At 29.2% G+C, this 14,982-nt stretch overlaps 1 protein-coding gene across 2 annotated transcripts in view; it reads right to left on the reverse strand.

The window, feature by feature from the left end:
• The window catches only part of LOC107438379 (calpain-9), an 80,700-nt gene that overhangs the window by 23,398 nt on the left and 42,320 nt on the right, over window positions 1-14,982 (reverse strand). For both annotated transcript variants that reach the window (XM_087166036.1, XM_087166037.1), the window contains exons 3-5: window positions 8,640-8,709; window positions 4,445-4,697; window positions 2,091-2,265 (exon numbers count right to left, since the gene is read on the reverse strand). In XM_087166036.1, the coding sequence (XP_087022162.1) occupies window positions 2,091-2,265; window positions 4,445-4,697; window positions 8,640-8,709 (498 nt within the window). The remainder of the gene's footprint in view (window positions 1-2,090; window positions 2,266-4,444; window positions 4,698-8,639; window positions 8,710-14,982) is intronic.

Here is a 14,982-nt window from a genome sequence, read left to right on the forward strand (position 1 = left end):
ATCATACATTATGCCAGTGTTTCACAAAGTGTGGTACGCGTACCCCCAGGGGTACGAGAAGAGTTTAGGGGTGTACGCGTTCTTATGCGAAATATCTTGCAACAAGTTAAAATTTCAAAACATTTTATTTAAAAACAAAACTAGCCATTAAAATTTTCGATTGCGTATTTTTCTATTGGCTACTTTTTGCAGAGTTAATAGTTAATCATTAGTGGTGTCAACAGTCAGTTGCGATTTTTAACTTTTGTGCAATTTTTTATAGTAAAAAATGCATTCATTTTTTTTATTAGTGGTACACAGCGTTACGAAAGATTTAGAAAGGGTGCACAAAAGTCATAAGTTTGGGAAACACTGCATTATGCTAATGGTGGTCACGAAGTGATTGAAGCTGATTTTGTACAGTAGATAAATTTCTTTTGGCGATAAAATGGTATTAAATTCTACTGATAACAATCAGGAAACTATTCGCTACTTGCATTGATATTCAGCGCTGAACTTAAAATGAAGAAAGCAAGAGCAAGAAAGGTTAACCTTTTCTCTAACTCTTCTTCTTTAAACTCCGAACTTAAATTCCTCCCCTCTTTTGCTGCTAACCGTAGATTTAACCTTTCTATAGTTGATTTAGCCGTTGCTAAACTCCATGAACCCAAACGCCCTTCCTCTTCTAATCCTTACAGAGAACTTGTTACCTTATCGTTGTTATAAAATTGCTAATATCCCCTCCTGTTTTGGTTTTAAAGTCGTTTTTAGGCCTTTTAACAAAATCAAATTTAAGTTTCTTTAAGATCCTATTAGATTTGATAATTGCTAGGCCATTTACCCTATTCCCTGTTGTGCGACCTTGGCTACATCGGACAAACTAGACTCTATTAAAAATTCAGACTTAAGGGCCACGATAGACAAGTTCATTATCAAGAATTCTAAAAATTGTTAATTGCTGCACATTGTCGGAATCTTAGGCATAAATTCAATTTCGACAATGCCAAAGTTATTTCTCCCCCCGCCCCAGTCACATCAGCTCATCTTGATGCCATTGAATCTTGTTTTATTCATATGAATACTTATTCCCTTGTTAACGACATTAGTTCCTCGCCAACTCTCCATAGCACGTAGAAATGCATTTTATCCTGATTTGCCTCTCTCGACCACTGTGGGTTTTCTTGTTCTGTTTTTCTTCTTTTTTTCTTTCTCCCAATTATTCTGGTTTTTCTTGTTTTGTTTCTGACCTTTATTTTTTTTCATTTTTCGTAGGCAGCTTTACGTTTGTTATTCCAAACTAATGTTTCTTCTCATTCACTTCTAGTGAGTCTTGAAAATGGGCGCTTATTTTTGAAGCGCCTGAAACATGTCGACTATTATTTTTTATTTGTATATTTTTGATAAGTTTTTAATTAAAGAATATTATACTAGTCAATATGAAAACAAATAATGTAATAATGCAGGTTATTAAAAATATAGTATTAAAATTACACTTTATTAAAAAATAGACTCAAACTACATACTGATAACAGGAATTATTGATATTATGGAATTAGTGGACATTTAAAGAAGATAAAGCATTTCAGATTTTGATATACTTTTAATCCTTTTTGCTCATAAAAAAACTGAACGATGTAAAAATATGTGCTTTATTATGAAAAATAATAAGTTCGAAAATTACTTAAATTCATACAACAGAGTATTTTTCCAGTTTACTTCCAAAGATGGTTTAAGATTTTTGTGTAAACAACTTTTACTATCTAATAAGATCGAACTAATTGCTTTTAACATTTAAAAAATGAATATTAGAGGTTTATTGCTAATGCTGCCAACGTCAATTTTGTAATTAGTTGTAAACTATGAAACTATACACAATACTGCCAATAAAACAATATTCTAGTATGAAATTCATAGTATATATAATACTATGAAACTATATACCAAATCTTTCTACAGTGTAAGATTAAAATAAGAACTTTTCCATATAAACTTCAATTTTTCTGAAGTATCACCCTCCATCCAATTATTTCCTTAATTGTGTGAAACGTAAAGCAGAAGATGAAAATTTTTAAACATCATTTGATAAGAAAAGGGGTTTGCTTGCATCTTACCGTATGAATGCTAGCTGCGAGTAATGTTGACCGAGAGATGCAACTGTTGACCGTTTGGAACATGACGTGTGGATCGTGTTCTGACATTCGAAAATTCTGCGCAACACCACCTGTTAAATCTTGCAGAGCTTGAGCTGTTCTTCCAACGAGCAAATTTGAATAGCCTGAGTAGAACCTTAATAACAAAAAAGACAGGTATTTACAAATGTTTGAAGATACTACAGAACAAAACAGTATGATAGCTATAAACATGATTTTCAGGAAGCCCTAAAATGACTGACATTTCAAATCGATTAACAAATATGAATGAAGATAGAAATGTACGGTTCATTGTGTTCTGTTTAGGAAACGAGATTTTTTTGCACACCAAATTTGAAAATTAGTTACAAACCATATTAAGAGATAGTTCTGCTTTCTCAGTAAAACTATACATGATGTTCTGCTGCTTGTGAGACCAATAAAAGTGTAGGAAGGCATTTAATTGTGTCTTTAGACCGTCTCTACTTACTCGATGCAAAGGGCACCTATTTTAAATATCTTAGTCTGCTGTGATAACTAACTAATAAATTTTCTAATTTATTTTAAAAATTAGTAAGAATAAATTGTTGGTTTTTTTAAAGTTGTGTGCAGCAAACTATACAATTTTATCTCCATCCAATTCTTCTTTAATTGATATTTAAAATAGTATATCATTGTGACACCTGGTATTCTTTTCTATGAGGATTTATGATGCCCTTGCTTCAAATAAAACTTCTAAATTTTTCCGATTCGATGGAATTTTATTTCTAACGTAAAAGTTACAGATTTTATTCGATGTTATTATTTTGGTGACTATCTTCATCTCGATCTTATACATGTAATCTAAGGATGACAATGAAAACGCCGTAGTGTGAATGAAAATTGTTGCCAATACAGGCAATTAAATAAAATCTTTGCAATCTTTCGTTTAAATGCAGTTATTAATTTCATTAATGTCTTTAAAATATTCATATTTTTGAAGTTTTTATGAACGGTAAACACAAAAAACTGATGTGAGAGGTAGAAATCGAATTCCATTAGAGAGTGCGATGACGCAATTCTCTTTTCATTTGTTACAACATGAAATAAAGATAATGAGCTGCAGCTATTATCTTCGAAAAAATTTCACTGCGAAGCAAATTTTCTGTTGCATTTATGTAAATACTTGATATTGCCTAATTCCAGTGTGGGAATTTCAAGTATGAAATTTAGCTTTGGTCTTAAAGATACAGAATATTTTTAAAATGACATTTTTTGTAAATTTTTTGTCTAAATGTGCAAATTTAAAAACGTTACACATAACAGGGGGTCGCATGAATGTTCCTATAAATTTCTAGGGGAATTAAGGTGAATCTTCAGGATTAAATGATTTACAATGACCTGTTCAGAAACATACTAATTAATAGGGTAGCACTCCTGGTAGCGTATGACGATGTTTCCGGACATGGGTTTCTGTGCAAATTTAATCTTGATGCCCCTTAACTCCTCTAGAAGTCTGTTCCAACATTTATGTGATCTCTTATATTATATATAAAGTTTTTAAACTGCTACATTTCAAGAAAAAATAAACTAAAAATATCATTTTTTAAAAAAACTACAGCTTGGAGAAAGAAACTGATTGAAGATTTGAAACCAATGATACAAAAGTATCTAAAAGATCTAAAGTATCTAAAAGATCCGCTAAAAAAAATCTCACGCAACAGAAGAAAAAAAAATGGCTCCTAAGTGCTATTATTTATTTACCTTACATTTTCTTAAGTTAATTTTATATGCTACTTTTATGTATAATTTTACTGCCAAATACCTTATATAAGAGAAATTTTTTCTCTCATATAAAACTAAAATTAATTAATTATATTTAAATAATGAATTAATATTTGAAAAAACTGTATTAACATCAAATGTCATCCACTAGAAGTTTAAACAAATGTATTTGAACAAGACATAAGGAACAATATATAAGAAGGGTGTGAAGTAATAGTAGGAATTGAAAAACTATGCAACTATTAAGTAGGTGTTCTAATTATGATCAATTTTTGCTGTATATAAACAAGGAAAAATTCATTCTAAATTAAATTATCACTTAAGTAACAAGGTAATTTGAATGTGTCACTTATTAATTTTCCAGCCAGATTATGATAAGTTCAAAATAAGGCATTTGATTCAGTATTGTTTTGTAAAGTGTTTTTTTTTTTTCAATGGCTAGAAAAATTCTTCAACCATAATAAAGCCACAAGTGAAACACCCGTTTTACTTCATATTTTATTTCATCTTTCATTGCGTGTGTGGCTAAATAAAGCAAATTTCATCAAAATCTGAATCAATTTTAATATTACTTGGCATAAGCTTTTTCCAGAAGAGCCGGCCAGAACTCGGTGGGATCAGTGGATCTCAGGAAAAGTGGACGTCCTTTGGATGTGGGTAGTCTGTCGTCCACTATAATCTCCACCCAATCACCGAATCTCCAGAAACGGAATCTGAAGATGCCGCAGTATGCTTGGTGAAAGCTTTGGTCAGGAGGAACGACTCTTTCCAGGAACCGTGGTGTCATGGTTAGGCAAGAAACAGCTGCCACGAGACTGTAGTCTCCTGATTTAATTAAAGGGAATACTAAATTAATGAATCTTAAAACAAGTCATACAAATAATATAACATTAAATGAATAAGTCCAAGAAACTCAAGTGGAAAAATCTACTTGATCATATAAAAACTTCAAATAATGTCAGTTTTTCTAGTTTTGTTTTTCACCTTGTATTTATTTTACAATTTTCCGTTGACGACTCTAGGTTATATGTTTTAAATACCTTATATTATATGGTTATATGTTTAAATATGTTTTTACAACCTTTTCGATAGATGTAAGTCCTAGAGAAAATTGTTTGATTGCGATAAAATTGGACAAGCATGAGTTAGCTGCAAGCAATAACATTATGCCAAATGATGGTGAATAAAATTAAGTATTATTTTGATGGAATGGACTTCTAAAAATATGTCTTGCTTAGTCTAATAAAGTAAAGTCATCGGGAAGGGCAACAAATAATAATTATTTTTGTTAAGACGAAAGGAAATTACTTTAGCTTTGTTAATTGTGTCGGCATATGCTTTTTTTTCAGTTTTGTGCATAATTTCGCAGTAGTAATCACTACCAATTACTTTTTACCCCGTAGAGTAGTGATACTTTTTTCCACCCTGTACGAAGAACGGGTATTCAGCTTATGATTAATAACTAGAATGATTATGCTTATGGTTTCTGATTAATAATGAAAAAAATTGCTGGTAATTAAATTATAAAAATAAATTAAAATATTTTTATTGGTACAGTATTTCAGCTTTTATTAATAAAACTGTAATTATTTTATAGTAAACTATGATAAAATTGGTTTCTGGCTCTATGGGAACCCCAAAATGCTCGGTTTTTATCAAAGTGGTTTGGTAATGATTTTGGTAGAATTAGGTAATTTTATTCTGATGCATTAGAGCATAGCATAAAAATTTTTTATTTAGTTAAATTTACTTTTCAGTTTTATATTTTTTCTAAATATGTAGTAATATAATTTTTAAAACCAGAATTTCCAGTAAACCGCTTTACCATATGAAATGAAAAAAATACCAAATGCGTGGTTTAAACACAATATATTTTGGTTTCATTAACCAGAATTATGGTATTTATTTTCCAGAAATGCCATTACCATACATAAGGTAATTTTATCAGATTTTCCCTCTTCATGTTATCTAAACATCTGCACCTGATCCTTTTAAAAAATATTGCTTGGCTTAGAATTATCAGAATATATATTTGTTACCAATGGCTATTAGTTTTTTCAGAAAAATTAATGAAATTCTAAATTTGAGTTTTACAATCAAATTTACCCAGTTTTGCGTTATGTAAAAACAGTTTAACTCAATAAACTAATTTTGTACCTCCAAATAATTCATTAGCTTTGGCTTTTAAAAAGAAATCCACATTTCTTCTTTTTTTAATTTACTTAATTTTAATAACTTTTTTCTAATAATTTTTGGAGAAAAAATTTATAAATTCTTAAATTGAGTTTGCAATCCAATTTAACCATGCTTGCTTTATGAAACACAGTTAACCGCAATAAACTAATTTTATTCCTATAAATAACTAAATATTTTCTTTCTTTATTCTTTTACTCAACTTCAAAATTTTAGTAACTTTTATTCAATTAATTTTTAAGGAAAAGTCATTAAAATTCTGTTTTACAATCTAATATATCTAGTATTGTGTTACGTAAAAACATGCTATCTCACTAAACAAATTCTGTGCTTATAAATATGTACCCTAAAAAAATATTAATTTTTTCCTCTTTTTCATTTTTTTCTTCTTTTTTATCAGTTACATTGTGAGACATCCATTTCTCGTGTTTCCCATCTTTATCAAACTGCAGAAGAGGGTGCAAAGGTTGAAAAGGAAAACATATTAACCCGACCTTTTCAAACAAAACTCTGTTACAATATATCTTTATAACTGAAAGTTGATGACCATACTCAACAGGAGTTTTTCCCCTTTAAGACCAGGAAGTCAACTGACAGTCAATTGGAGTTTAATGTAGTCAATTGGTCTGCTCAGTGGACCTTAAAAATCAACGAAAGTTTAACGTCCCAAGACTGATAGCATTCGCTAAATGAATGGTAACGATCCTTATCTCAGTTCGAGTTCGATAATATCAGTCTGGAGCAACATTTTGTATTAACTTGTGAAATGTTAAATGGCTGAGCATGCTTAACATACAAAAGAATTCGTTACATTTCGAATTCTCTTGCGGTTAGGGTCAGCACTCTTATTTTTATTTGTTTATTTATTTTTTTGGTAATTAGGTCATTGCTTTTTAAGTGAAATTCTATCATGAATACATAAGCAACCAAAATTATTTTTTCCCAATTTTTCTGTTAATTATTGAAAAAAATTTAATTTACAGTTGATTGTTTATCAATTTTTAAATAATTGTAACCTAACCCTTACATAAATTTAAGGTGTTTTTGAGGTTTGCGTGAGATAGCTACGAGGTGTTAAGGTTTATTAAAGTTTTTATTGTTTTTTTATTTATTGCTTGAAGTTTATTTTACTTCAAAAAACAAGCTCAACCCCCAAAGTGTACCAAGTTGTTTTAGTCACACTTGAGGTTGTTTTGAGGTTGATGGAAATCAATCTTTGAGCAATCATCTTAGGAAGGTTGTATTTTAGGTGCACATTCTATTTTTGTACACTTCAAGGAAATAAGTACATCTGAGGTGTGAATAATTCTATCTGATCTCAACTAAAAGTATTGCTGAGTATCTCAACTAAAAGTGTGAGGTTGATTTTATGAGGCGAAAAGGATTTTAAATTGAGGTTTATTGATGAAGCTATTTTTGGTGCTATACATAACCTCATTTTCTACCTCAGATGAGTTTTTGTACGCCTGTCAACCCTAAAACAACCTCGAAAACACCTTATTCTTTGTGAAGGAATTTAGGTAATTTTTCCATTAACTGTCTCGCTAATGTAATATTATATTGAAGAGCTAATTGAAAGAATTCTCCAATAAATTTCTATTTCTAACAATCAAAATATTAGAAGTTGTTTGATAAGTTTCCTGGAAAGTTTCAAAAATTAAAAAAAAGAGTGGTTTTTAGATTCCATATTCATGTAGGAATTAAAGATTTTCAGGACGGAAAAAAACTATTGCAGTTATTTTTGAAATCTTAGTAATATTTTATTTATCATGATAAAACGAAAACTTTAATGCAATCTGTAATTGTCAGAATTCTTTTAAAACTCAATTTAATAAATTATATTTAAAAAAAACAAAGAATAAAACGGATACTTATTATATAATTTATAATAAAATTAGAACATTTTGTTGCTAATCAACAAAATATTCAATTGAAACAATCTGGTTATATGCTTCTAGTTTATGCAGACTAATTCTCAAATATTAAACTAAATCTAATAAATATAAAGTACTATACTACTTACATTAATTATTAAATAAAATATTTATGGCGTAGGGGAATTGGAAAATCGGGCTCTTTGTACTTGTCTCAGGTGTTTAGTAATACGTCAGGCTGATTGAACATATCTTTAGCATTATCTAGATATCCTGATATTTTTCAGGCCAATTACAATCCACCCAGTTGCCCTTAGGCTTATCATAAAATGCTCGTAAAATTACTCAAACATTTACACTAGGCTTGCAGTGAACCTGTTCTCACTACTCTCAGTTCATTACAAACGCCCTGAAATAAATAAAGGTAACTGAGCTGTGACTAATATACTCTTTTAATTAGCCTAAAAGTTTTCAGTCTTATTGTAATAAGCCTAAAAAATTCCTGACTTAATGGTATATACAACATGCTTTTTCTCAAAGAGCCAAAGATATATGCATGTTTACCACTACAGGCACATGGCACCACACTTATGACTCATTTAAAGCATTCATCGATATCATATACTACATGTATGTTATCGATATATGCAAGTATATATGTATATAATGTATATATATTAGAAAAATAAATTTTATCTACCTAATTCTCCTTGCTCGATGTCGAAACGAGAGGTGTTTTCGGATATAAAGCGAGGACGAGCGCATATTTCCTAAAAAGAAAAAAAACTTTTGTAATATGACAACAATTAAGAAAAAGAAAAAAATAATAGACGATGATTAAACAGAAAAAAATTAATAATATAATTAGACTATTCAATTTACATAAATAGTTAACTTTCAATTTACATAAGTAGCTAACAATTTACATAAATAGTTAGTAAGGAAACTATTAAAGTCATTCAAATCAATCAAAACAATCTTTCATATCGAACACATAGAAAAGATTGTTTCTATTTCTGCAAGGAATCAAGCATTTTATACTTCGTAGAAAAGAAATAATTCATGAAAACTCAGCACACTAGTCTGATTTACATGAGATTGGTATATCGCGGCCTACTTATCATCAAGCAAGTAGTGCTTACGCAATAATATCGAGCTGATATGATATATGGTGCATTTATCATTAATTAACTGTTTTATTCCTGTTTTTTTTTGTCATCGTAAATTTAAACAAGCAATGCTGTTACTTTAAAACATATCGCGCAAATAATAGACAACGCCTAGTAAAAACAAAACTAACATTTTTAAAAAAATTGCAATATTTGCGAGTTCTTCGCTTCCATTTGTACCAAATAAAAACAACTCAAGTAATAGAACTACAAGATTCTACCGTTCATTCTAAATTTCATTTTAAATTTTTACTTTCTCGAACGATACAAATCTAATTCCCATATAACTACGCTAACTAAGAACTGATTCATAACGGCTTTTAAACAGAGCCGGTTCAAACAGTTCATTTTGTTCACATCCGGTAACTCAGCGAGACATCTCATTCTACTCACACATTCTGACATAATTTGTGGTGGTAAGCATGCAAATTACAATGCTAATGGCACTTAGTTATGCGTCTTATCGGCGGGCGGTGATTTATTTAATTTAATACGTAGGATGTAAAGGCCATAAATAAATCAGCAAGGCAATTATTCTGCTATTCACCCACGCGAAACGGACAGTGAAATTTTATTTAATCTTTACATTAAGAGGTACTTTACTGTACACCCACATCATTGTTGTCTTGAAATTCAGTAATTCAAAGTATTTCTAGAATACTATATTTAGTAATTGCACAATGAGAATTGAATGTTTCTATAATGTTGACTTATGCTTAATGCTCATGCATAGTTTGCACCGTTATTTTGTTCCAGAGCAAATATGTAGCATGCTACGAACTTACTTATAGTGTATATGTTACTGTTAAAGTGTGAAATCCGTTATTTCATAGAATAATTATGTATTTCATAGAATAACTATGTATTTCATAGAATAACTATGTATTTCATAGAATAACTATGTATTTCATGAAATAACTAGACAAGCCAGTTAAAGTATATAAAATTATTGATTTCTATCATTTAACTAGGTATTCTATAGAATAACGATTACTTGATCGTTAAAGTATGAAAGTTCTTGAAACGGTTCTAGATGCTTTTAGTCAGTTTTGAACAGTTTATACCTGCTTTGCAATGACGTGTGTGTACGATTCATTCCGTTGCTTTCAGACGTAGTTATTAATATGAGCATTACGAGCAAAAATAAATTATATCATCTGCTTTTCCTAATTTTTTATCAGTTAATCCGCCGCAATAGGTATTAAGTGTATTTTTCGAGACATTTTAGCTATTTATGGTCAATTAATTTATAAAATAGCTTTGAAATTGTTTATTTTCACTTTAACGTTCTGCAGTTAGTTATTTCATAGAATTACTAGGTAAAGTACGAAATTTTTAGTCTATACTTTAACTGACTTGTCTAGTTATTTTAAGAAATAATTGAATAAAACACTTTAACGGTAACATATATATACACCAGATTATTATTAGGAAATATTTATTATATTTATTATTAGTCGCTTCCGTCAAGCAGCTGGATTTAATGAAATATCAAAGTTTATGACATATCAAAGATCATTGTGATTATTTGAATGAAATGTCAAATCAATTGTAATTTATTTGATTAAAAATAAAAGCAAATTTGAAAAAAATGGAGAAATATCACAATAATGTAATTGAGTAAATGAAATATATAACAATGTTGTTATTAATTGAATGAATTATCATAACAATATCGTAAGAGATTGAATGTAATATCATAACCCTGTGTTAGGTAAAATATTACAATAATGTAATTGATTAAAGGGAATATCATAACTATATTGTGATTTATTTCATGAAATATCATAACAATATCGTATTAGGTTTGAAGAATCATAACTTTTTTGTGATTGAGTAAATAAAATATCATAATAATATAATTTATTAAATGGAATATCATAACAATATTGTAATTGATTTAATGAAACATGATGATTAAACAACAAATTTATTAAATTAAGCTATTTGAACAATACTGTAATTTATTAGATAAAATATAATAGCATTTTTATAGTTAATTTGATGAAATCTCAGAACAGAATTGTAATAAATTAAATGAAATATCAAAACAGTATTGCAATATACTGAATGCAACAGCCATATCATGCATTATGATCATAAGTATCATGATAATAACATAACAGTCATTTCAGTTTGAGATGTAGACCATTTTTCCAGTTTGAATTAACCCTACCACCACTTTAAAAAAAATTATCCCCAATTGATGACAAAATATTCGATAAAAATAAAACTTTATCCTCTTACCCTTAAACAGAAATCTGAATTTTTAGAAGAAAATGTGTTCTTAAGCTGATTAATTGATTCCTATGTCTCCAATTTAGGAAATAAATCATATTTACCGGAATAATTTACAAAATAAATAAATAAAAATATGAAGAAAAAAACTATATGGCTAAATGTTGTTAATTTGGGTAATACTTTCTATAAAAATGAAGGTCGCTGTGCTTGAAATTTACTTTAGAATAAATGCCTTTAAATACATCATAGTACCTTTACAATGAGCAAACTAAAATAGAATTATAAAACGTTTTTAATGTCGATAAGATTAAAATTATATTTTAAAATACATATTAACACGCTTTTTCACTTTTTTCAATATTTTAAAAACAAACAATATTATAAAATATTGAAACTATCTTTAAATTTTGCAGGGGAAAAAAACGGTCGACTACTTCACATTGCTTAATTCCAGAGGTTCTCACTTCTCTTTGCAAAATTACCCCCAGTACTCTGTGGTGGTAAAGTAGAACATGTTTAAAATTTAAAAAGTTTTTGCTGCACTATATTTTAAATTTTGAAATTAAAAAATAACTTAGTTAACTTCTTGTCAGCTAGACGGTGTAAAAATCCTTTCGCAAACATACATTTATGCGAAACACAATTCACCACATAAGGCGCTACTAAACAAAATACGCAGCAAAGTATTCAGTTGCACCTAGTTAAAATTCAGTCAGATATACAGTCGAACCTCGCTAACTCGAACCTCGATTTCACGAATTTTTCGATATCTCGAAAAAAAAAAAAAACTCCCTTCAAATTTCATATACACTCAATGTTAAAAAAACCTTGATTACTCGATTTTTTTTTCTAATCCCTCGATAACTTGAATTTTTTTTCCATAAATAGTGTAGATTTTTTTCAGAAAATAAAAAAAATATTCCAAAAAAATTTTTAAGAATCGAAAACTAATTCTCATAATCGTAACCAATTCTCAAACAAGCACTTTCTGCTGTAGACACTATAAGGAGATTTATTATCAGAGGAGACATTTAAAGCTATAGTCCACTTAGAAAGTGTTATAGACAAACTTTCTTACACATCTCTAAAGCAAACAATTGAATCTTTTTAAGTGTAAAAAGTGTTTTTAGAATAAATATGGAAAAAATAAGGCATGTAAAGAGCATTTTTCTTTATTCTAACATCGATAACATGCGATTTTCGATAATTCGAATTTTCGATATCTCGAATTTTTTCTCCTCTCCCTTCAAGTTCGAGATATCGAGGTTTGACTGTATAACGTAATTGTACAAATCATAACATTCAAATACTTCTTATTAAATTTCTCTGTCACAAAACCAAGTAGAAACGTATAAAAATGTAACAATGTAAACTTCATAAAATCTTAAATTGTGGATATGAAGTAGATCCCCTGAATTTATTTCCACACGTTTTTACTATAATTATTATTTTATAACCAAAGTTAAACAGCTGACCCAATTTTCGGTTTACAATTACTAATATTCAACTCCATAGCCTTGTAATTTTGAACCCAATCCAGAAGACGAAACTCCTGTATCAATTATTAGGAGAAATTTGCCTTTGAGGCGGACTTTTTGATAGAACTAACCTGCATTTGCGTTACATGTAGGTGAAAACCAGTAAAACCACCCACAGTTAGCCTGAGGGCAAGGGTATCCTAGCCCATGATCCGTCTACTACTGAGGATATTTTACGTCAGCACTGTGGTCGGTGCGGAATTCGTATCAACCAGTCATCGCTGGGATTCGAACCCGGTTCACCTCTTTGGAAGACGAGAGCTCTATCACCTAAGCCACCACGGCTGTATTACTATTACTATTCATGCGTGTTTTCCCTCTGCCAACGACATACAACTCAAAAATATTTAAACGGTGAAATTTATTGTCATGCAGGCTTAAATGACAAAAGTACACTGTAAAAAATTCCAGATCAAATAGCGGAATAAAGTAATGACAATTTGGGTGCATTGCCCGTAAATAACATTTTACCGTGAAATTCATTTTTACCATAAAGTATTATACCGTAATTGTTTCAGTAATATTTATGTAATTGAAGTGATTCAGTGATTTTACGGTAATAATTTTTGTAAAAATTACGCTGTATCAGATTTTTTGTTCCGTAACGTGTTCCAGTAAAAATGCGATTTTATGGTAAAATACCAGTACCCTGAGTTCCAGTGCATTTTACCGTAATTTGATCCCAAATTTTTATAGTGTGCCGTGTATGGGGTCAATCCTCCTTAACATGCAATTCAGAATTAAAAAAGAAAAGAAAACTACAATCCTGGGAAATATATTCTTTTTTTTGAAATTTTGTGCTCTAAGTTGAAATTCCAATTTCAAAGGTGCTGGAAAAGGTGGTAGAAAACGTTTGAGAATCTTTACTTACGGTATTAAAAAAGGGTTATATTTGTTTATTTTCGTTATTTATTGCATTTGAGTAGGTTATAAGAATTTTTCTTTAAAAGAATAAAAATGGAATGTTACAACAATCGAAATAAAATATGAAAGAAACTGTTGACCATAACAAATTAAAACAAATAGACCCAATTTTATTCTTCCTTATTTTAATTTTTAACAATGCATTTTTTAAAAACATATCCTCAAAAGTTAATAAGTTATTTTTAAACGAAATATTCACTTGTTAATGTAAACTTAAATATATTTCTACATTTAATCAAAACTAAGCATACATTCGAGTTATGAGAACTTTGTTTTTAAAAGGCATTTTATTTCTTTTAATTCAATCTTTAGAATCAAAACCGCAAAAGGTTAGTCCTTTCTATTTCTACCTTTTGTCTTTTTTTAATGGCTAAGGCTTATAAATGAAATTTTTATTGTTACATAACTCATCTTTCACCTTTAAAAACTAAATTTTAATGATTTATAGATTTTGTCTGATAGATCTTATCTCAATTATGCAAATGTAACTAGTGTCCAAAATTTAAGGAAACACATTTACAAGAAATAGTGAACCAAAACAAGTAGAATTTTAAACAACGTACATATGGTAAGAACGAGATAACAAAAAGGGCTGGATTCTAGACATTACAGCATGATATTGACTATCATGCTGTAATGTTATATATAATGCTGTATATGCTAAAGCAAAATAGCAAATATGTCGAAGGTATAATATGGAGTTTAACTCTCTATTCTTCTTTCCTTCTTTCGCTAACTATTACTAACGTCCACTTTTTACTTTCATTTTTGCACGCAACAGCAAAATCTTCAAATTCTTCACAATTTATACTTATTTCACATTACTTTACTCATTAGAATTTTCTTTATAATGTCACTGTTTACATTTTAAAAATTAAGAATTTCGGTACAAGTGCATTTACTGGTAGAGTTAGTTTTCAGATATATATCTTAACTATTTGTCTTCCGGAGAAAGAGTGAGGTTTGGCTGTGTCATTGAAGCAACAACTTTGTCTACATATTTCGTGCCTCTTAAAAAGTTTGGAATTTGCTTCTTAAAGCACCTCTAATAAACAATACACTTAATTAATTCTATTATTAATCCTACTATGCACCTAATTACTCCTACTATTTAAAATAAATAATATTGGATATTATTTAGGGCGAATTGAATGCTATTTTTAAAGGTTTT

The sequence above is a fragment of the Parasteatoda tepidariorum genome, chromosome 6 (assembly GCF_982258835.1).
Source record: "Parasteatoda tepidariorum strain Cologne lab strain chromosome 6, Ptep-v5.0, whole genome shotgun sequence".
Taxonomy (NCBI): domain Eukaryota; kingdom Metazoa; phylum Arthropoda; class Arachnida; order Araneae; family Theridiidae; genus Parasteatoda; species Parasteatoda tepidariorum.